This window comes from Mus pahari, chromosome 10 (assembly GCF_900095145.1).
Source record: "Mus pahari chromosome 10, PAHARI_EIJ_v1.1, whole genome shotgun sequence".
NCBI classification, from domain to species: Eukaryota; Metazoa; Chordata; class Mammalia; order Rodentia; family Muridae; genus Mus; species Mus pahari.
The window spans coordinates 45,829,929-45,853,684 of record NC_034599.1 but is presented as its reverse complement, the minus strand read 5'-3'; the positions used below and the strand labels follow the sequence as shown (position 1 = coordinate 45,853,684).

At 45.0% G+C, this 23,756-nt stretch overlaps 2 protein-coding genes across 3 annotated transcripts in view; both read left to right on the top strand.

Annotated features, from left to right (window-relative positions):
* The first annotated feature begins 1,630 nt into the window (after nt 1-1,630).
* C10H11orf52 (chromosome 10 C11orf52 homolog) lies at nt 1,631-8,796 on the top strand. The gene is made up of 4 exons (XM_021208031.2): nt 1,631-1,816; nt 6,065-6,102; nt 7,011-7,075; nt 7,731-8,796. The coding sequence occupies exons 1-4, from the start codon at nt 1,743-1,745 to the stop codon at nt 7,977-7,979; spliced, it is 426 nt and encodes a 141-aa protein (XP_021063690.1). The 5' UTR covers nt 1,631-1,742; the 3' UTR covers nt 7,980-8,796.
* Nucleotides 8,797-9,056: 260 nt separating this feature from the next.
* Nucleotides 9,057-23,756, top strand: part of Dixdc1 (DIX domain containing 1) — a 75,914-nt gene continuing 61,214 nt past the window's right edge. Inside the window, exons 1-2 of one of the 2 annotated variants that reach the window (XM_029543276.1) lie at nt 9,057-9,224; nt 10,713-10,804. In XM_029543276.1, coding sequence (XP_029399136.1) covers nt 10,748-10,804 — 57 coding nt within the window. In that variant the 5' untranslated portion in view covers nt 9,057-9,224; nt 10,713-10,747. Of the gene's footprint in view, nt 9,225-10,712; nt 10,805-20,307; nt 20,527-23,756 lie in introns of those variants that run through there. The other variant, XM_021206777.1, reaches the window with a different exon arrangement.

Sequence of the window (23,756 nt, the reverse complement as noted above, 5' to 3'; positions counted from 1 at the left end):
AATTTCTTCTAAGGCTTCCTTCCCCCAGTAAAGCTGTGACTTGTCCACTCAGCCATATCTTGTGGCACTTTCTGCACTGCCTCTTCCACATGCAACTCTCTTTTGTAACCATCTAACAATAGAACCTGAACCGTCAATGAGGAGCCTCAAAGAATTCCGGATATGGACTGACTGGGTCGGATTCTGATAGACTCCTCTCCAAGCTTTGTTAACCTTCTACACTTGGGTTGATGTGTTTTAAGGTGTATCGGGTGCTTTTTGTCTTTTCTGTGGAGTTTCTGGCCCTCTAAAAACCTGAATAAAGTCCTTTAAAATGCCAAAGAGGTTGGCTGGAAGTGATGCAGATTATTAAGTGATAGGAAATTATTACTGGCTTTTGAGATGGGGAGGGGAAGCAGGTTACAGAATGAAAGGTATATAGTTAATAATAGGATACGGAATGGTCTGCAGGACTGGAACATGAGATAGTAGAATACAATGCTTAGCCATCTGATAACTGCCAGGGGACAAGAGTTAATCACAGTAACAATGGTTAAGACTTACTGAGGGGGCGTCCTATGGGTCCGGCCTGCACTGAAGCTTTGTATATACATACCTCAGTTATCACAGCCCGGTGACGCGGTCACTCTCTGGCCCATTTTTCCCAAGATGGGGAGGAGTTCAGAATCCAGTGTACTCTGTGGAGTTTGGGGCTGATTTTGATTATCCCAGGACAATACTCAAGATGCCAAGAAAATACTGAAGATCGGAACTGTAGGTTTCAAAGATTTTCTTGGAGACATATTCTCCCTTCTTTCCTTTCTTTCTTTCTTTCTCTCTTGTTTGGTTCTGTTTCTGTTTACTTAAGACAGGGTACTACTATGAATTCTATGAATTCCTGGCTGTCCTGAAACTTGCTCGTGTAGCCCAGGCTGGCCTCAAACTCATAGAGATCCTCATCCTTCTGCCTCCCGAGTGCCAGGACTAAAGGTACACACCATACTTAACCTGGTAACGTATTTTCTAAGGGGAATTCATTCAGCTCCCTCATAGCTGCTGGCCAGGGAGGAGTGAATCCAATTTTGGGTCATTGGAAGCAGAAGCTACAAGCAGGGGTAAGTACAGATTTCGTAGTCCTGGACTGCGGAGAGGACATTGAGTGCTCCGTGCCAGTCAGTCAGCCATCTGGTTTATACCAGAAAGAGGATTAGGTAATACATTCAGTACTTATGCCTTGGTGTGCTGGAAATCTAGATGGAGATATGCACACATTAATTCTATGAGAATATGAAAGCATTTGTTTTCCTACATTTCAGGTTCCAAAAGCCTCTAGGATTCAAACCCAAATTGAGAACATCAGAAACTAGTACCAATTACCTTGACAGTGACACTCAAACCTGAGTGCGGTAGGGCAAACGTAGGGGACGACCCTTGACCCCCTTTTGGAGGGTATATTTCAAAGGCCCTTCGATACAGTGAGACACATTTCCTATGGAAACTCAGGGCCCTTTTGTATCTCAGGTTTCTTTATAAATCGAAGCTTGCAGCTTCATCAAAAGGAGTTTCAAATCCCAAAGGTGAGATAATTCTCACCTGGAGCCCGTGTGTCTTTCTGCCCTTTGGCTGGGAACAGTCACTTGGGAATCATTCCACCAGGTGGCTTCCAAGGTCCAACCTACTCGGTTGAAATCTGATACTGACAGACTCCCTGGGAGCCGCTGCGGTTCGCTCAGCCGGGAACCAGGAAATGCGCAAACCTCTTTATGTCTGAAAACCAGCTGGGCTCCCTGGGAGACACATCCGCCATGGGAAACCGGCTGTGCTGTGGGGGAAACTGGTGAGTAGGGCCGAAAGGTGGAGGGGATCGCGTCCGGTGGTGGATATGAAACCCTGAGAATCAGACAGCCTGGAGACCGTGCCTTCCTCCACTTGCCGCGTCCTGGGTCGAACACAGAGCGGTGCCTTAGGACGCTCAGAAAACACAGCAAGCTGGAGAGTGGCCAGAGGTTGGCTGCACCGGTGGGCCAGCCTGGTTTCTCTTTTCTCTCCTTTCCTTCTGATGCTCTCTCCTTTTTCATTCTTCCTCAGATCATAATAACGGGAGCATTCGAGTGCTCTCTATGTGCAGTCACTTTCTAATCTCGGTTAATTGTCCCAGCTCTTCTGTGAGTGAGTGGTCTTACCGTTGCTCCCATCTTAGCCGGTTAAGGAGCAGAGGCTCAAAGAAGTTAGTGTCTGTCACATGGCTAGTAGCTTAGCAGGTAAAACAGGATTCCAAGAGCGGAGGCTAGACTTCAGGGCCCATACTTTCCTCACTAAGTAATCAGAGATGTGACCATGGATTGAGCAACTGGATTTGGACAAATATTTGTTTGAAACTGCGTAACTGGGAAGGAAGAGTATCCACTGGAAATGTGAATATAACTTTCATGCTAATTGCTGTGTGGCCTCAGGCAGTCCGGTCAACTCACTGGGTCCGCCCCTTTTAAAAAATAAGTCCCTATTATTTGCATCATAGGTTGGTTTTAGAGATCAAAAGCTAGTAAGAACAAAAAATACAAAATAAAAACCACAAAAGAACACTGAACAATAGATTATTTGTGGTTTTTGTAACTCCCCCCCCCCCCCGGGGGTGTTCACCACCACTACAAATTCCCAAATATGGCTTCATCCTGTCAGCTGCCTCTTAGCTATATGATCCATGTCTGGGTCAGAGTTCAAATACTTATTTACAAGTAAACAGCACATGTAGAGAGAAAAGTGAAGTACGTTGGAAAGCACCTAAAATTTGAAAACAATACTAGACTCCAGTCCTGTGCCTGCTAGTTTATTAATCTAGTTGGTTATTAAACAAATATCAACTGAGCATGAGCTAGGTACCAGGAAGTGACAGATACAGAAGTCAGCAATAAAAGGAAATTTGGCTAAACATGGTAGTGAATGCCTCTGATCCCAGCTATTGAAAGGCAGAGGCAGGCCATTTCAGGATAGCCAAGGTGAGATCCTGTCACAAAGTGACACATATCCTGTCACATAGTGAGATCCTGTCTCAAAAAACCAAAAACAGACAAATAAATAGGGCCCTGCCTATTTGTGTATATTTGTTTTCATGTATATTTATTTACTTTTTTGTTTGATTTTTGAGACAGGTTCTCTCTATGTCGTCCTGGAACTCTCTGTGTAAACCAGGCTGGCCTTGAACTCACAATAGTCTGCCTGACTCTGCCTCGCCTGCGCTGGGATTAAAAGCCTATACCATTACAGCCAGCCCTGATTTACTTATTTTTAGAGAGGGTTTTGATCTGTAGCCCTGATTGGTCTGTAACTCACTACATAGACCAAGTTGGCTTTGAACTTGTGACAATCCCTCTGCCCCTGCCTCCCAAGTCCTGGGATTGCAGGCAAGTCTTATGTCTGTCTTTTGTTGATGCTCATAATATGTTAGAGTCATGCTTAATATCTTACAACACCATTTTATTTAATCCTTACTAACAATTCCATGATGTTTAGATTCTATTAACAATTTTCATTTTAATACTAAGAACATGGAAGAGGCTCAGAGAGGCTGGAAACCTGTTGAAAGTCTCTGTTAGTCAGGCACGGTCATTCTAACTCCAGAGCCCATCCTCACAGTACTGTGCCAAACATTCTAACCCAAATCTGGTTTGCACCTTAAAATACTAGTAGAATTGGACAATCTTTTTTTGTTTCTTATTGTCATATTAAAAACCCAGATTTCAACAAAGTATGAAAATTGATCATCTCTCTTATAGAATATTTATTATTACCATTTTTTTATACAGAAGCAGTAAGCATTTACTGCAGAAAATTTGGAAAATAACCAAGGATTAAAAATAAAAAGAGATCCTAAGGGGCTGGAGAGACGGCTCAGCAGTTCAGAGCACTGGTTGCTCTTCTAGAGGATCCTGGTTCGATTCCCAGCACCCACATAACAGCTCACTATTTTCTGTCCCTCCAGTTCCAGGGGACCCAACATTATCATACAGACACACATACAGGGATAACACCAGTGCACGTTAAATAGATTAATTTTTTTTTTTTCAAAAAGAGAGATCATAGTGAAGACAAGAGCATTTTCATGTGTCCCCATGTTGTTTTTTAAAGTCTTGGTTTTAGGTATGTATCTTTTAGGAGGGTGGAGTGAGGAAAAGGCATTTGAAACTCAGGATCTGTAGTTACAGGGCATTGTGAAGCACCACGCATGGGTGCTGGAAGCTGAACTTGGGTCCTCTGCAAGAGCAGAATGCATTCTTTTTTTTTCTTTTTGGATTTTCAAGACTGGGTTTCTCTGTGTAGCCCGGGCTGTCCTGGAACTCACTCTGAAGACCAGGCTGGCCTCGAACTCAGAAATCCGCCTGCCTCTGCCTCCCAAGTGCTGGGAAGCAGTATGCATTCTTAGCCTCCGAGCCAGCCTGCATATTATTTTAAAACACACATGGTTTTTTAATCGGAAAGCATGTCTTTTTATTAGCTTAGTAAAGATTTAGTGAAAATTTTCCATGCTATTAGGTGTTCTTTTTCAGCCTCTTTTTCAAAGTGGCCACCTGGTTTGCTATTCTCTGTATCTACCATTTACTTAGTCACTCATCAATACTGATCATGTAGGATGTTTCCTGTTTTGAAGTATGTTGCTGCAATGAGGTGTCATCTCTCTGCATGGTCATGTACTGGGACACGAGACTGCTACATCAGACAGTAGGTTGTCCTTATTACCAATTGCATCCAGAAAGGATTGTTTCCATTTTTATTCTTATGACCACTGTGGAAGATGGCCCATTGAGATTTTTTAAGTCTAATCTCAAACTAATTCTGTCACCTATGGCTCTCAGGTTGTGTCCAGGTTCTATGCAACATCCAAATCAGAAACAGGTTCTTTTCACTAAAATTGGATAAGTCTGGTTGTGTACTCTCCCATTAATAGTCTCTGTCCACTTCAGTACAAACAAACAGGAAAACAGGAGTGTGACAGGGGCAAGGCGTTGGTTCCAATGACCCAGCTCTGACCCAAAGCAAGGGCTGAAGGAGCAGAGGACGAAGCTGGGAGACTGGCAGAAGCCATCTTTCTGCCACTCCACCTTTAGTGTTTAGCTAGACCAACTCCCTGGCCTTCAGCAAGTTGCCTCAAAACTGAAAATCACTCCAAAACAGAGCTCTTTATCAAACATGTGGAAAAATCCTGATTTCCTCCCCCACAGTAGTACAGTCATCATGATTTAGATGTCTGCTTGTCTTTCTCTTCCTTTCTCTTTAATTTCCATGAGAAGGAAACTTCCTGAGGAGAGGCAAAAATCAGACAGATGGGACTCTCATGAGATTTGGAAATATACTAGCAAGAATAGGCACCCAAAGAAAGTTTGACACCGGTCACCCTGATTCCCTCAGACAAGTGCATCAGTCCCGCAGACATGTAGGCTCCACTGGGGACCCCAGGAGCAAAGTTGCTGAGTCACTCCCAAAGTCAGTGTTCCCAGTTCTGTAGACAGAGTGCTCTAAAGGGCATTAAAGGTTAAGCATCTCTCACTTTGTCTGTTAGCTAAAAACAAGGACAGGGAAGTAGGAAGGGTAGCCACTTACTGGAATAGAGCTCCGAAGGGCCTTGACTAGGTAGGTAGCCCTGGTTGTGACAACTCCTATTTCAGGTTTCCAAAGACAACACCCCCCCCCTTAAAAAAATAGCAATGAAGACTCAGCCTCTGGATCCAGGAATATATTCCATAATTTGGCAGATTCCCCTCAGTCTCTACTGGGATTAGCTTGATAGACAATCCCAGAATAGACTTCAAGCCAGTAACATCTCTGGCATGCGGTGCCTGGTTGCCTAAACCAGTATTTTGGGTTTGGTTATCTCAGTCTTACCGCTGTACTTTCCAGAACCATCCATCTAGGAGAGGCATTGTATATCCTTGGCCAGTATGTTCAGGCTGACTCTGGCCCAGAGTGAATCTTTGGGGTGGGGGTGGGGGTGGGATATCATCCAGAAATGTGAAGGAGATTACAGAGAAAATGTGACAGGGAGAAGGTACAGAGCTCTTCTTGCACACTGGTGATCTGTTTCTCTACACAGGAGCTGCCCGTCCACTCTCCAGAAGAAAAACAAAACAGGTAATAGGGGAGAGGGTCTTAAGAGCAAGGGAAATCAGAGAAGAGAGTAAAACCTTGGGGAAGACAGAGAAGAGACATGACCTTGGACGCAACAAAGGGGAAGTAGTATGACAAAAAGAGTCTTTAGTTTACTGGGTCTGAGGCTAGCCCCTAACCTGTTGGCCTTACCTTTCCCATTACTTCAAGGGACAAAGTTGGTTACCCACGCTCTCATCTAGCTACAGCATACACTTGAGCGCTTGTATTGTACGTGAGCTGTTCTGTAGGTTCCCAATGAGGAAGTGTGGCCCAGAGGAGGGTTCCAAGAGCTCTGGAAGAGCAGAGAATCAACTGTGAGAGGCAGATACATGTGAATACATAATTGTAACATCTGCTGGTGCTACAACAGAATACAGAAAGAAAAAAAACCCAGAAGCCATGGGTGTCATCTCAGGTTCATAGGTCAACAGAAGAGGGTGCTAGCAGGGCAGAGGAGTTCTCAGGCAAATGCTTGGGGAAGAAATGGCTTGGTTGAAAGTGGCCCACTGGTATAACTCAGCACGTACTACATTTTTGTAGTATTCTGTCACCTCATATGACTTCCCAGGTACACGGTAGATTTCCCAAGGCAGAGGAAATAGCCTACTCATTCTTATCTCCCAGAGCATGGCCCAGAGCCTAGCACAGGATGAGCTGTCATTGCATATTCATGGAACTATGTTTGAGGGCTGATGAGCAAGGAGGATGGAAGATAGAGTATCCTGAGAAGGAGTTTGGGAGTAGATTAGTAGACATGAGACAAGTAGGAGCTCAGCCAGCGAGATCTGTTAGCCTCCCACACCAATAAGCGAACAGACACTTGAAGAGGGCAGTCTCAGTAGAAATGGGAACGAGAGACTGAGTTTAAAGCCAGCTTTCTTCCCCCACAGGGAGCCACGCAAGACCCACATTGAGCATCCTGAAGCAGCAACAGTTGTGGCAGAATGGCACAAAGGTAATGGTCCGCCTCTGTCCCCTCCCAGACCCACTCAGATGTTGGCTCCCAGTGCTCAGCTCTCTCACCCTGTACCAGATTCATCTCAACCATCTGTAGAAATTGCTGTGTCAGACTGGGGAGATGGCTCCGATGGTAAAGTCCTCACGCGCAAGCTTGACTATCAGAGTTCAGATCTCCAGAACCCACATAAAAGCTGGAGGCAGTAACCGAAGCTTCTGTAATCCCAGCACATCCCTACTGGGAGATGGGAAACAGAGCCGGAAATCACTGGACGGTTTCTAGCCCAGCACATCCCTACTGGGAGGTGGGAAACAGAGCCGGAAGTCACTGGACGGTTTCTAGCCTGGCTCGTGCAGCAGCAAACAGCAAGAAAGAGCCTGTCTCTAACAAGATGGAATGCAGGGACCCTCTTCTAAGGTGTACACACACACACACACACACACACACACACACACAGAGAGAGAGAGAGAGAGAGAGAGAGAGAGCGAGAGAGAGAGAGAGAGAGAGAGAGAGAGAGAGAGAGAGAGAGAGAGAGAGAGAGACTGACTCATGTTGTGTTTCTTACCTGGCTTCCCAGAGGAATACAGCAAGGGGACCTCTGTGTAAAAGGTCCTGCATGGGAACCTCCCTTAATTCTGTTGATTTCTACCAGGACTATGAGACAACAGCACCCACATATGAGCAAGTGTTACACCCGCCTGTATCGCAGAAGAAAACTTCAGACTCCAAGTCGGAGGAGAATGACTTGCATTATGCGGACATTCATGTGCTCAGGCAATTTCAGCCACACTCTCTCCAGAAGGTGAAATGCCTGCATTCAGAATCTGCTACCGAGTACGCCAGCCTCCGCTTCCCCCAGGCCACACCTCAGTATGACCGCAGCAACGGAACCCTGGTGTGAGCCCTTGGGAGGAAGTTCCGATTTCTATGATTTTACCATCCTGTGTGGATAATCTTCTGTTCTCGAGAACAAGGATAATGGCCATGTTGTAATCTTAAAGGACACCAGAACATCTGCAATTATGGGTCCCCTACCCTCTCCACTATGAATCCTTTGGTTTGCCACTGTTGTGGTAAGGCTAACTATGGGTGGAGTGAGTTCCAAAAAAATATTTATGTGCAAAAAAAGGTTAATCTTTGACTCCTAACTTTATTTGCATTCTCAAATGCAGCAAGAACCCTCTATGCACTTTGGCTCTTTCTGATAGGAGTTATTTAATGATATTTGATTTTGTTAGGGCTTTTTGTCGTTATTTGGTTATTTCTTGTTTTTTTGTTGTTGTTGTTGTATTTTGAGAAACAGGATCTCACGTAGCCCAGGCTGGCCTGGAACTTGCTACATAGCTGAGGATGGCCTTGAAATAATGATCTATCCCAGCCTTTTACTACCAGTGCTGGGGTTACAGATGTGGCCACCGTGCTAGCTAATTATATCCCGTTTATACACCTATACCCCAAAGCCGAAGAGAAACGCTCAGAGGAAATTTTCTGAGTCTTTGCACACAGCCTCACGACTACTGTGGGCAATCAACCTAATAGATAGGTCAAAGGTTCCAGACCTTATCACAGAGATGGGACTCCAACCATTGAGCCGCAAAGACTTCAATTTGTCTACATCAACAGCCTGGAGACGACATCCTGGAGAAACTCCTGGCAGGACTGTTAGCTCTCGTCTGAAGAACCTTTCGAATCAATTAATAAATAGTATGTAGAACAGGCTGGTGATTGATTATTCCTGGAGCTGAGTTTTACAAGGTGTCCCAGCCCACACTATTGAAGGTCAGCGGTTTGGGTATTGGGTTTGTGAACAGACGGCAAGCTCCCATTGGTTGAAGGTGGGGAGTAGGCGGGACTAAATGAGCAGGGTGGGAATAAGGAGATGCGGGCCTGGAGGCTGGTAGGGGGTTCTGGTCCTGAGGCTGGAAGGCGGGTCCAGAGTGGCAGGGGCGGGTTCTTGGTCGGCTGGAGGCGGGGCCTGGAAGGCCGGAGATGAGCCAAGGCCTACTAGAGCTGGCTCTTGTCCAGGGAAGGCAGGCCCGATCGACGCAAGCCTACGTGTCGCCATGGCAGCAGGAACGCGCAGCTCTGTAAAAGTGCCGGCTAGCCCCGGGAAGATGTTGAACCAAACCGGCCGATAGTTTATGAGGTAGGTGCCGAAAAGTGGTGAGTAGCTGAGAAATATCATTACCACCTGTTGAACCTCCAGATCGGAAGTAGGGGCGTGCAGCAGAAACGAGGGTGCGAAGGGAAAAACGCAGAATTTTTCGGTCTGAGCGCTCTCTGAACCCTGTAGAGACTTAGTGTGCAGTTCCTGCTTAAGACTTTAGAGCTTGGAGATGAGTTGTAACTCATTCCCCTTTCTTAACCCGTCATGCTATTCTCCCCAAATATACCTGTTGGTTCGATAAGAGGGTGATTCCCTGAAGATGGGTAGAGTACTGACAAGGGAATTAATTGCAACACACATACCACACATTAGTGTTGCTATTATCAACCTTATAGAGAACCAATGCAAATTTACAACAGTTGTGGTATCACATAAAATTCAGTCGTCGTTGTGGTCGTCGTCGCACCACCACCGCCACCTTTACTGCAATTGCTAGGCCTTTTCTCTGACACTGACCCAGTTAGTGCAAGAGGATTTAGAAGAGGTGGGGTGGAAGGCTACCCTCGCTGAAAATTGGTAGGGCAACTCCCTGGTTTGTTTTCTATGTGTTAGTTAGGGGTAAACAAAATCACCCTTTTCAAGGGTTCTTAACCATGAGGGTCAAATAAAATGCTACAGGCAACACTATGTGAACGTAAAATTCTATAGACAAATTCTGCTGTAGAAATTTAAATGCTGAGCCAGGTGTGGTGTGTGTATCTGTGATCTTACCACTTAGAATACGGAGACAGGATGATCTGGGGTTCAAAGTCATTCTCTATTACATAGAAAATTGGAGGCCAACCTGGGTTACACAGGACCCTTTCTCAACCCCCACACCCTGTTTCAAAGTCCATGCTTCCTGTGGGGGGTTAAAAGTTCCTGAGGATAAAAATAAAAATAAGTTTAAGACGTTTCTGAAGAGTGAAAAATGTGTCCGGCACAGATAATCTGGTATTTCTTCGGGTTATCTGAATACATTCCAAGTTTTTTTTTTTTTTTTTTGTTTTTGGACATGTGTGTGGGAAAGACTGTATGTCAGGGGAGGTGGTGGAAAGTGGAGCCAAGAAAGCAGCCTTCTTCTCTCTGTGAAAACCTAGTTAAAGTTGTTTTAAAGTGTCCCTGAAGAACTAGAGCGATGGCTCAGCTACCAAGAGTGGTTTACTGCTCTTTCGAAGGATCTGAGTTAGCTCACAACTTCCAGTAGCTCCAGCTCCAGGAGATCCATCCCATCTTCTGATCTCCATGGTCACCGACCACCTGCCTCTACCCCCTACACACAGACAAATAAAAGAAAAAAGTATGCAGCTGAGATGACGCTCTTGCCATTACAGTATCTTAGGTGCTCACCAGGGTTCTAAGTCTGACACTTCGAGATGACTTAAGTTGATAGATTAAAGGGAGGTGACCTGACTCTTCCTAAGTTAATTTAGCTTTTGAATTTTCTTCGACTATGTATTTTCACAGATCTCCTTTTCCTATCTTAAGGTGCCCCTGAATTGGATCTTCTAGAGAATCTGAAGATGGGGACTCAAGTGGTTATGAGAGTCTGTAACTCCTCTATGCCTGGAGCGGCCTCTGTAAGTGCCTGAGTATTGTCAGGAGTGTGGGGACCTTACAGGAATGTCTGTGCTGTTCTGTGCAGAGCCTAGAACAAGATATTATTGCCTTCCTTTCTTGCTCCTCATCCTTGTAGAAATTCTAGCTCATTTCTAGAGCATCGATTCATTAATTTTTTTGGAATTAATAAAACCGGAGAGAGGTTGGGAAACTCTAATCAGTATATATGAATTATTTAAAAGATCTCAATAGTTTGTTCAAAAATAATGTTAATTAAAGAGCATTTGAGCAACATAGCAAATTATGATAAAAAATTATGATTAAAAGAAAAAGAACTAGCTAGGCAGTACAGTGGTGATGGATGCCTTTAATTCCAGCATTTGGGAGCAGATCCCTAAGTTTGAAGCCAACCTGGGTTACAGAGTGAGTTCAAGGACAGCCAGCATTACACAGAGAAACCCTGCCCCCACAAAGAAACCCTATACCCTATAAGTCTCTCATCCAGAAGCAAACTGTGAATATTCCAGTCAATATTTTAGTCTTTTCATTTATGCAAGTGTTTTCTGTGAAATCTTATTATATGAAAACTTTGGTATTGTTAACTTCATGATATGTATATTTGTCTTTGAGTTTTATTATTATTTTATTTTTTGTGTATGGGTATTTTGCCTCTATGTATGTCCGTGCACCACATGCCTGGTGCTGACAGAGGCTAGAGGAGGGCATTCAGTCCCTCGGAACTGAAGTTACAGACAGCTGAGAGTTGGCATATAGGTGCTTCTAATCAACCCTGGGTCTTCTGGAAGATCAACCAGGGTTTTTAACTGCTGAGCCATCTCTCCAGCCCCTGCTTGGTTGGCCTTTTGAGTCAGAGTTTTGTTATGTATCCTAGACTGGCATTAAAATCACTGTGTAGCTCACAGTGAGGCAAATCTCCTGTCTCAGCCTTTGAAGAGCTGGGATTACAAGTATGCACTACCACTTTCTAGGGGTGGTTTTCACATCTACATTGATGCCCCCGAGTGATATTTAACATTGTCTTTGCTGTTCATTGTAGAACCAATGAAGTCTGTGAACAAAACCAAAACAAAACAAAAAGTATGCACGACCATGCCCAGATTCACTATAATCATCTTGACTGTTGATCAGTCCCTGTTCATTGGATTTTTGAATCTCTCCACCAATCACATTGAAAATAAGCAACCTGGGGACCAGAGAGATGGCTCTGCAGTTAAGAACACTGACTACTTTTGCAAAAGACCTGGGTTTGATTCCCAGCACTCACAGCTGCCTTTAAGTCCAGTTCCAAGAGATCTGATGCCCTCTTCTGATCTCTATGGGACCAGGAACACATGTAGTAAACAGGAAAAGCATCCATATATTTAAAGAAGAAAATAAGCCAATGTAAGACTATTTTTAAAAGATAAGAACTTTATTTTTTAATTATAGATGGGTATTTTATTTTTCCCTTAAACCAATATTTTATTATGTATAATACAACTTGTTTATTAAATAACATTATAATAGAATCATTTGATAGTGTTTTAATGAAGAACTTTGTTTTTAACATTTTACTTATATGTGTGTGTATGTGTGTGTGTGTGTGTGTGTGTGTGTGTGAGAGAGAGAGAGAGAGAGAGAGAGAGAGAGAGAGAGAGAGAGAGAGATGGAAATTGAATGGAAACTCTTGATTCCCTGCAATGGCAGCACTCTTAACTGTTGAGCCATCTCTCCAGACCAGATATAATTTCAAACAGAGTAAGAAAAGGAAACATTTTCAGGCTATAGAACCCATCTTCACAGGAAGAAAAAGTTAAACTTAACTTATTCTGATTGGATCAATGTGACTAGTTGTGTCTTGTTCCTACCGCCCTGATGTCAGTGGGGTCGAAAAGAAAGCCTAGTGCTCACAGCCACATCTTTGGAAGAAGAGCATGTTTTGGATTATCAATGCTAAAGTGGTTCTTCTTGCTTGATTACAAAGCAAGTTGGTTCCATTTATCCAGGTACGAGCATGCTACAGAATAAGGAAGAATGGTGATTTCAGAGTTTGCGCACATCCTTCAGAGGGCAGCTGAATATCAGAATATGGATTCCAAATCGTGAGAATGCTGAGCCCTAATGAAAGACTAGGTTTTACCAGTGTAATTAGTAACAGTGAGGCTGGTGGTGATGGGCCAGAAGCACGGAAGCACTATTTTTCTAGTTGAGAGACTTGAGCCACTTCCATAACATCCACCAGATGTCACTGTGTTGGTCCAGTTGTCAACGGTGGATGTTTGGCAGACAACCTGACCCTCGATTTAGGGAAAAAAATGTAGAACACATTTCTGAATCATTTGCTTTGGCGAATCTGCTCGGGCTTGATTCATACTGAGCCCTGCCGTCTGGTGGTTACGTTGGCAACATTCTACCTAAGTCTCTCACGGCTCTGTCCTGTTTTTTCCTTCTGCTCATTTCTGACTGTCACATCCACCCTGTGTTCTCTGTCCCTTTCATCTGATGTTGAGTTCTTGGGTTGTCTATTCTGCTCTCCACCCTGGTTTCTTACCTCAGTATATGACGTGTATATATGAGTGGATCTTTCATTCTTCAAGATTTTGCTAAAGGAATAGTGCCTGGTACATAAACATAGAATAAGGAACCAACATATGTTTAAAAAAAGAGTGCATGGGTAAGTGAAAAGAAATGACAAGAGGATACCATAAGTTAGACTTGTCTTGAGAATATAGCAAGAGATGAGGAAAGACCCATAGCCTTAGATTCACTGTGATTAAGAACTAACTGATAGAGTACTGAAGGTTCTAGACCTTTGCATTTATCTGGTTTTGTTTGTTTGTTTGTTTTTTCCAGTGACAGGAATTGAACAGGTTCTCATACACACCAGGCACATACTTTACCACTGGGCTACATCAGCAGCCCTTTAATACACTATTTTAAAGTGTGGTCTTATTAAATTGCCAGGCTAACCTTGAACCCTCTGTAGCCTACTGAGACCTGGAATATGTGAACCGCCTTAGTTTCCCGAGGAGCTGAGATTATATGTTGGTGCTATCAGGCCTGGTTTAGACCTTTGAGTTTTGTTTTGTTTTCTTTTATCTTTGTTTTGTTGTTGTTGTTATTGTTGTTTGTTTGTTTTTTTGTTTTTGAGACAGTCCTATATAGCCCAGGCTGTCCTAGAACTCACCATATATCCAATGATCATACTAAACTCTGGATCCTCCTGAAGCTACCTCCCAGTGCTAAAATTGCAGGCATGTGCCATCATGCCTAGTTTGATCTTTGAATCTTTTTAAGGTTTATTTTATATTATGTATATCCAGTATTTTTCATCTGTGTGTATATACACAACATGAGTGCTTGGTGTCCATGGAAGTCAGAAAGGATGTCAGATCCCACGGGCTGGGGTTATGCATGGTTGTGAGTCACCATGTGGGTGCTGAGGACCTAACCTAGGTCTTCTGGAAAAGTAATATGTGCTTTAAACCACCGAGGTACCCACCCAGTCACAATGGCCTTTTCATTTTCAAAAGAAAAGGATTAAGGAATTCAGCCAGTTTTGTATTTAGCATCTACTGTGTGCCAGACTCTAAGTCTTCTTAGTTCTGGAATAAGCAAAACATACAGAAGTCCTGCACAAGTTTACTTATAAGCAAGGAGAGGCTTATAAGTAAGCGAGATGTGGTGGTGGATGCCTTCAACTGCAGCACCTGGGAGGCTAAGGCAGGAGGATAGCCAGTATGAGGTTATCCTTGAAGGGGGAAAAAAAGAGGGCTAGGGAGATAGCTCAGTAAAACAATCAGGAGGAGCTGAGTTCAATCCCAGAACCCCTGTAAAGATGCCAGTGTAGTCGTGTCCTCTTATAATCACAGCCCCGAGGAGGCAGAGACGGGGGGCCTCCAGGAGCTGGCTGCTCAGCCAGCTTAGCCTAATTGCTGGCTCCCAAGTAGGAGTGAAAGCCCTTGTCTCAAAGAACAAGGTGGTGGCGCCTGACCCTGACCTCTGGCCTCTACTTGTGTGAGTACACCAGCATGTGAGTGCCTACATATGTACATAAGTACCCAACCACTCTCCCACAAGATAGGACAAGTGAGCCAGGCGTGGTGGCACACGCCTTTAGTCCCAGCACTCGGGAGGCAGAGACAGGCAGATTTCTGAGTTCGAGGCCAGCCTGGTCTACAGAGTGAGTTCCAGGTCAGCCAGGGCTACACAGAGAAACCCTGTCTCAAAAAAAAAAACGAAGGGGGGGAGGGGGAAGAAAGAAAGAAAGGCCAAGTGAGTGTGGAGTAGCCATGGTGATGGTGAAGGCTGCTGGGAAAATAAAAACACATCAGGTGAGACACCTAGGAGTGTGGGTGTGAGGGGGTATTGTCATTTAAAATAGAGCAGTAAGAGAAGGACCAGGGCCCAAGTTTGAGCAGGGGCTTGAAGGAGGAGTAGGAACAAGCCAGGGGTGTGTGAAGATGAGTAAGACAGACTCTAATCAAGAGTGGTTACAAGAGGTCACAGAGGACAGTGGTGGAGTGCTCAGTTAACACAAAGCCCTGACTCGTTTTCAACACTAAGAGCATAAAGGGAAGAGGACAAGATGCAAAAGGCAAAACAAAACAACAAACAAACAAACAAACAAACAAAACCAAAAAGTGTGGTCAAAGTTTCACAAAGAGACAAAGGTTGGAGGGGGCGAGCTAATGATGTGGGGAGCAGGAGAGTAGAATGTGGGACACTCAAAGCCAGCAGAGAGTCAGTGTGAAAACTCAGAGGTGAGAACGAGCCTTGGCCATCTGGGAGCTTTCTAGCCTAAACAGAGGCAATCCCAGGGGAGGCCTTCTGAGCCAGACACAAAGAATTTCTATTTGCTGTGCTGCAGAAAAGAAGTGTGCAAAGACAATGGGCCCTGGGGTAGCAAGATGAATCTATTGTCTGAGGGTGATTATGGTGAATATAGACTGGCAAGTGGAAGACAAAAGAGCAGTTCAGCCACTTGAGGTACGGGGTGGAGGGTTTACCTCGCACGCAGGAGGCCCTGGGTTCAGCCCCCAGCATTGTAATAAGTAAATACATACACACACACATAAACCCACAGTTTAGAAGCTAGGACATGTTTGCCATCTTGGCTGATGGGTACAGTCCTCTGTGTGTGTGTGTGTGTGTGTGTGTGTGTGTGTGTACTGCTGTCTTTGAATGTAAATGTGAAAGAAGTTGTAAGCATGAGGCCCTTAAAGAACCCAGATGGTATGAGAAAACAAAAGGAAAATTAAGAAATTATTTCAGGGGGTCTCATTGATTGTTGCATTGTCAGTTTTAAACATTGGTTTATGTAAGCTGCCTTTCTGCTTCTTTTCATCATGAATGACAGCTGTAGTGACTATGTTAAATTTTTCATAGGTGTGAATCTCACACATTTTAGTTTTACACAGAGAGAAGTCACAGGCAGTGTTTTCGCCAAATGACAGCTTTGTTTAAGGCTTAATGTCTTAATTATGCAAACATGTTATTACATTTATTAATAGATGGTTTGAATGCATTTTCTAATGTTTCTTTCAGTGGTTCATTCATTCATTCATTCATTCATCTGGGAACACTAGGTTAGTACCTTCTATGTTGCAAGCATCAGATAAAAGTACTTTGCTGGGTTGAGCTCAGTGCCAGAGCGCTTGCCTGGCACTTGTAGCCATAGGTTCAGTTCCTGGCTTTACCACTTAGTAATAAGATCAGGAGCAAAAATCTTTATCCTCTAACTTCTCTTCATACATAAATAGCAACTGTTCACTGTAATTGTGACCTCACACGTATATATATTATTGATTCATATAAGACATGGGACATAGTGAAATGAGATCAATTTTGCCATTCCCTTAGAGATTTGAGTGGCTTTTAGTCTGTGGAAGAAGTACTTGCCATTGCTAGTAAGATTGATGCAGGACTGAGGTCCAGCAGACACAGAATCTGAGCGAAGCAGGAGCCTGTGGAAAGCAGTTTGCTGCAGTTAGTCCTTGCCTTCGCCCAGGCCTGCTGCAGTGGAAGGAAGGGGTGGCAGCTCCCAGAGTACTCTGTGGCTATATACAGGCACGGCATTGTATGGATTATTGCCCCGGTCACTGTTCTAACCCACTTCCAATCTGACTCACTTACTGTTCCAGCTCTTTACTGACATTGCAATAGCATGGAGTAGGGAACCTGGAACAGAATATATTTATGTTCCTCCGAGCTAAGTGCGGTTCTTTACCAGACATGGTAAACATAGCTTCTGAGCAATTTTACATTATATGAACCAACAGAAATTTTGTGATGTTTCTAATCATAAGATACATGCTGTATTTGAGCTATTATAGTTTGAGGAGACATCTCAATAGTCTGAAACAGAATGTTTTGAAATTATGTCATCTATATTTAAGTGAATTTTAGTTGCTTAGTTGCCTTAGCTATATTTCAAGCATTTAGTAGCCTGTGTGGCTAGAAGCCACTATTTTGGACAACATATTTCCATCTTAGAAAGTTCTAATAGAAACTACTTCCCTAGGTTTTCAGGAACTAAACAATTTATTTTTTACTTTTCTTATTTTTTGCCATGTGCCTTAAAACAAGTCACTTGTTGAGCACCCTGATGCCCTCCAGCATGCGTGGAGGGTTATTGCAAAAGATGAGCCCAGGCCTCCGAGGGTTTTATTTAGATCTCAGCCCCTGTACTGATTTACTGAGTGACTGTAAGCACCTCTCCTGATGTTCTCTCTTCCTTGTATGAAATAAGGTACTGGGTCAAATGAGATCTCTGTTTTGAAGATTTGAAATCCAGTTATGGGGACTGGAGAGATGGCACAGTGGTTAAGTGCACTCACTGCTCTTTCAGAGGACCTAAATTTGGTTTGCATCACCCACACTGGGTTGCTCTCAACATTCTGTACCCCAGGGTACTCAACATCCTCTTCTGGTGTCTGATCTCCAATGGGGACCTTCACACACATAGTACAGACACACAAATGCACAATTCTTTTTAGTCAGTTATATCTAGGCATGGTACTACATGTCTGTAATCCCAGAACTTGAGAGGCAGAAACAAGAGGACTAGGAGTTCAAGGTCATCTTTGGCTTTTTTAGGGAGCTGGAGACCAGCCAGGGCGACCCACGGCCCTCCCTCAAAAGACCAAAATGATAAGCAAATCAGTTGCTTAATAAGTCTCCTCTCCAAAGCACTGAGCTCCCAGGCGTTGCTCTCATCAAAGACTGGCGTTTTGAGAAACAGTGATCTCTTGGCATAGATGACTGTCTGTAGGCCTCCCTCTGGTGCCCAAACTGACTTATAAACTGAACGTTTTGCTTTGCATTGTTAGGTATGTAGATGTGTTGCATGCAGTTCTATGCCGTTGCAAGTCTTACGCTTCTGCTCATAAAGGGCCCCGTTGTCTTAAGCACGGGTTAGTGAGTCTCCTGGTGGTATTTTGCCTTGGACTGAAGGAACAGTGGAGACTCTTGATGAGCCACCCTGGCCAGCTGGTGGAGGACAGAGGCGTCTTCTGACTTGCAGAGCGCTCAGGATCAGTTTCCCTTGGCGTTACTGCTCTCCTCCGGCTTCAGCCAGAGTGGAACCATCAGGATTTAACCAGCTGAGCCACCAGCTCAGGGCAGACTGACACTCTGCTTCCTGCTTCTTGTGGTCAAAGGCACTTTGTTTTTTTTTGTTTTGGTTTGTTTTTGTTTTTGTTTTTTTCTTCCCCAGAAGAACTTTGTGTTTAGCAGCTTTAGATATCTAGTCAGGCTGCCCCAAGTAAGGGTTTTCTTAGTCCCAAGTGACCTGAGGAGGAGGCCATTGGGTTAAATATGATTTAGTAGGCTCATTACTGACTTTTCTTGCTGAGGTCCTAATGGAGTCTGAGGGAGATGCAGGATGGCTAGAAAATGGTTTGTAATTCCTTGATTATTGAGTTGCGTGTCCCCGACCAGCTGTGTCCTTGGACAAGGCTCTGACCTTCTCTGGGTCTTAACACTCTAATTTCTCCCTTTTGTCTAGGATCTCAAGATGGAATGTAAAATGGACTTTCTTTCTCTCATTCTTTCTTTCTTTTTTAAGATCAGTTAGTCCAAGCATGTAAATGACTAGTGTTCTTAAAAATAAACATCAAAGCTGTACCTCAGCCAGGCCACAAAAGAGAGAGGCTCTGTCACACCCAAGGATGAATGCTTTTACCTGTCAATGTACGAGGGCGTTTTTGGTGCTTTATTTTAAAAATCACTTATAAAGTATGGTTTCCTTTCTTCCTTTCTTTCCTTCTTTCTTTCAAGAGCAGGTCTCACTATATGGTCTGGAACTATATGAGGCTGACCTGGAACTTGCTATATAGACCAGGCTAGCTTTGGACTTAGAACCTCTAGAGTGTTGATCTGGTGTGTGTGTGTGTGTGTGTGTGTGTGTGTGTGTGTGTGTGTATTATTTTAAAAAGGAATGAATGTAATCTAGGCTGGCCAGAAACTGGCTACGTAGCCAAGGATGAGTCCTGATCCTTCTACGTCTAGCTTCCAGTAAAGAATGATAGGTGTATACCGCCATGCTGGCTCTTAGCAATTATTTTATTATAAAATCAGTTAATGTGTGTGTGTGTGTGTGTGTGTAGCATAATGTGTGCCTGTGCTGGAGAGGAGTGAGTTCTTCCTTTCCACCTTTGCATGGCTCCTGGATTGAACTCAGGTGTCAAGCTTTTACAAGAGCCTTTATCCCCTGGGCCATCTTGCCCACTCTTACCCCTTAGCAGTTATTTTGTAAAGAAGAAAGAAGAGATGCATGTGGTAATGTCTTGGTCATCCTTGGTGTGCCTCTGACGTTTCTATTATGATGGTATGATTTGTTTAACGCTGTTCAGTGATTTATATTCTAATACTTAAAGAGCCCCACCCCCAGCCTCTCTCCTCTGATCCCCCCTTTTTATTGTTATTTCTTGTTATTCTACTTGCTCTTATTTAAACTGCTTCATTCTCCAACCCGGAGTGGGAAAAGGTTGCTGGTTGTCTCACTCTCAAGTCCCGCGTGGAAAAAGGTTGCTGTTAGTCTGGAGAATGGAGTAAGGGGTGGGTGGGGTAATCCTGTGACTCACTCCTTTCCCCACCCACCTTGTGATAAGGTGCTTGCAGCCTTAAGTGAGCAAAGTGAATACGTACGTGTGTGTGCGTGTGTGTGTATACGTGTGTGTGTGTGTGTGTGTGTGTGTGTGTATGTATGTGCGTGCACATGCTCGGGGACGCCCGCCTCCAAACGTGCAGTGTAGTGATTGCAAGCATATGCTCTGGCTGGCAAGCCCGCTTGTGTCAGCGTGTGTGTGTGTGTGTGTGTGTGTGTGTGCTCACGCGTGTGTGAATGCTCGCTGCGAGCACCCGTGCGGAGCCTGCGTGCGCGCCCACGGTTTCCCCGCACTCCCTGAAGGCCCGGGGCTGCCTGCGAGTGCCTCTCGCCTGTGTGCGCAGCGCGCGCCCTGCTGTTTCTATAGGAACCAGCACAGCGCCGGGGCCCCTCCGGCTGCGGCCCGCGCGCGAGCATGCCCAGTGCAAGCCGCTAGTTTGGCTCGGGTCTAGGTTTCCAGTAAGTGGCATGCGGGACTCCAGAGAGCTCCCAGGGATCTGAGCCGATCGCCTTTGTGTGCAGAGGGAGGAGACCGTGGCGTGACCCTCCCCGGGAAGCCCCGCGGCAGGAACAATGCTAGCCTGCTTGACCCGCGGGAACTTACTGGACGTCCTGCAAGAGGGCTTCAATGAGGTAACTGCCCTGCTCCTCCCACCCCCAGCTCCCGGTCACCCCGCGCCTCCCGCCTAATCTCCCGAAGGGAATCCTGGGGGGCGAAGAGGGGCATCCTCCTGGGGAGCCCACTTAAAAAGAGCCTGGGTCGTAGAGCCAAGGAGGTAGGTGTGGTGCAGATGCATGAACCCCAGGACATCAGAAGGGCGGTGGGCCTCCTCCGAACTGGAGGGATTGATTACCTTCCCGAGGTGGGAAGGGCAGGCAGGACCACGGACTCAGAAAGCATCTCCTTGCAGGAAAGGTGGTCCCCACGCCTCTCAGGGACTCTCCAGGGACATCCTAGGGGGAAGTCCTGAACAGAAGCAGCCCAGCTCTATTTCAGGCGCTAAGCGGATGAGTCACGGGAGGGGTGCGGTGGTGTGGCATTGGTAGAAAGTTTGAAAGAGGGCAGGAGACTGTGGGTGGTCCACATGAGGGGCGAATTTCCTGAATCCTGCACGTTAGATTTCTTCACCACTGAGGAGGACAAGGTTGACTGAGAGGACCAACCTGGGCCCCAGGCTCAGTTTCAGGAGCTAATATGTGTGATCCCCTCTGTGAGAACTGCGGTGGGGAGCTGCCACCTGACAGGAAAGGTGGGCCAGGATTGACCCAGGCAGGCTCTGTTTTCTCTTCAAAAGTTCCTCTCAGAATTCTGATACCTCTTCCATTTGCTTCTTTTGTGACTCAGGCTACCCTTGTTTGCTCCTCAGTCATCCTTTGGTTGCCTTAGTCTAGCAGCCGCAAAGGAGTAAGCTATTGGTCATGGCTTCCTGCCTTTCCCCTCAGTTCACCTTTCCCTTCTCTATGGGTTTCTTACATTTTAGATTTGTGTGTGTGTGTGTGTGTGTGTGTGTGTGGTGGGGGCCTTGGGGATGCTACTCAAGTGTTTTACCAGTACCCCACTCCTCCACCCTTTAAGACAACCCTTGTGTTTTTAGAATCAGTTTTTAGTCAGATAATATAAACAGCCCAAGTGCAGGGGTGACTGAAACTAGGACCTTGCACTTATGACTAGGGGCTATATCACTGAGCTACATCCTAAACCCATTCTCTTCTTAAATATTAACATTACAGGCAAGATGGACGAGCCTTTGTGCCCTTGCTGCCTCTCACCCCCTTCCCAACCTTTCCCCTAGAGGCAACCAACCATTCTCATAAATTTCCATGTAGTTTTTTTTTTTTTTTTCTACAGCTGCACAGCAGGCTTCCCCCCTTGATCCCTGTTTCTAATTAGGAAATCCTACATTCTGACCCGCCTTAGAACCTTCCCCAGTTCTGGCCCCTGTGCCCCAGCCTTATTCCTGATACACACACACACACACACACACACACACACACACACACACACACACACAATCTAATGGAAACGTTCTGCCAGTGTGACCAACTGTGCTGGAATTTTCCTTTGGCTGAGGGGTCTCACAACCTTCATTAAAGGGCAGAGCTTGTACCCTCCCTGCCCGGCAGGGCTCCTCATCTTCCCATCACTCTTGACTGAACACATGTAAGGGAATCGCTAACAAAGAGCTACAGACCCAGAGGTGAACACAGAAAAGCCAGGAAGCACACCTCTTTTAGTGTCTCCAGGATTCTCAGTCATCTGCCCTTGCTTTCAGCCCCAGGGCCTTCTCTGCTCCTTCTCTGCGTAAGTCCTGCTCATTCACTAGTCGTGGTAAAACCTCCTTTGGTCCTCTCCTGGCCTCTCCTCCTTTTCTGTTTTAGCCTAGCTCTCTGGTGTCAGAACCCACCTTCTGAATAGAAGGCCGCTGGCACAGAGCCAAGTCCTCTGTGCTTTCTGCTGCTTCTCCATCTCTAAGTCTTCATCTAAAGACCCCCACGAGAACAAAGCAGCCTGCATGTCATTTCCGTGCCTCTGTACATAAATGTTGCCTAACATTCACTTCTTCCAAAACAAGGGGACAGGAGTGTGGAAGGTATTCCACCCACCCCACCCCCGCCCTGTGGTGGTAATGGAGTCTTCCTAAAAGCAACACTCAGACAACTTTATAATCAATTTTTCCATCCAGAACAACTCAGCAATGTGTCTTTGCCTCTCTGATATTGGAATTGTCTACCCGTCCCATAAATTGCCGTCTCTGCAAACCAATGTACATTTTCTCCTTAGTCGATTTGAACTCTGAAAATGGAAATAGCACTTTTGATTTTGTGCCTCTAAATAATACAAATATCAATAGGTTAAATTTGAATGATCCCTTAGTTAATGTAAATCTTTCCATATACAGAATACATTTTCTTCATTTCCCTCCACATATACTATTGTATATAATCATACTAGTGAATAACAGTCTGAGTAAAGTCAATGGGATGGTTAGTAGGAGCCTTGTTTGATCTTCCAGACTCAAGGTTGCTTAATAGACCCAGTAATAATCAATCTCTTTTGTTAGCGTCATATGATAAGACTGTAACTGGGCACTTAAAAGATAGTGTCAGAAAACACTTAATTCCTCTGAGAAAGTCTTTGTACTGAGGCTAAGAATACCACACATGTATTCAGCCACCTCTTGGGGATTAATCTAAGAGTATCTGAAGCTATCCTTCATCACCCAGATGGCTTATTATAGGTCTGTGTGGTTAGGGCTGCAGCCTCATTCTCCACGGCAGAGAAAACTCCCACAGGAAGCAGGGAGATGGCCCTAATTGGTTAATTATAAGGAAAGCCAGCAGCAGCAGAGAGAAGCTCTGCCCTTTGAATCAAGGCTTCCCTCTATTTACTGCTGGTCCCTTCTCATTCCATATGTCACTAAATATAACCGTGTGTGACAGAATCTTCAGTCACACAGACAGACACTCACACAGACACACACACGCAGAGTCCCACCTAGAGTCAGCAGGCTTGGCAAAGAAGTCACAGAATTGTCTCATGCCAGTGATGCTAAAGCAATCTCTTGTGTTGACGTGGTTAATGTTCACTGTGAGTTAACCATAGATTTTGGCTGTTTGTCATTGGAAACTCACTTTGGCTATGATGGGTTTTCTATAATTCTTTACTTCTCCATTCTGCTTTTGCCTCAAAGCTGTGTGTGTGTGTGTGTGTGTGTCTGTCTCTGTCTCTCTGTGTGTCTGTCTATCTCTGTATCTGTGTGTCTGTGTCTCTGTGTGTATATCTCTCTTTCTCTCTCTCTCTCTCTCCTCTCTCTCTCTCTCTCTCTCTCTCTCTCTCTCTCTCTCTCTCTCTCTCTCTCTCT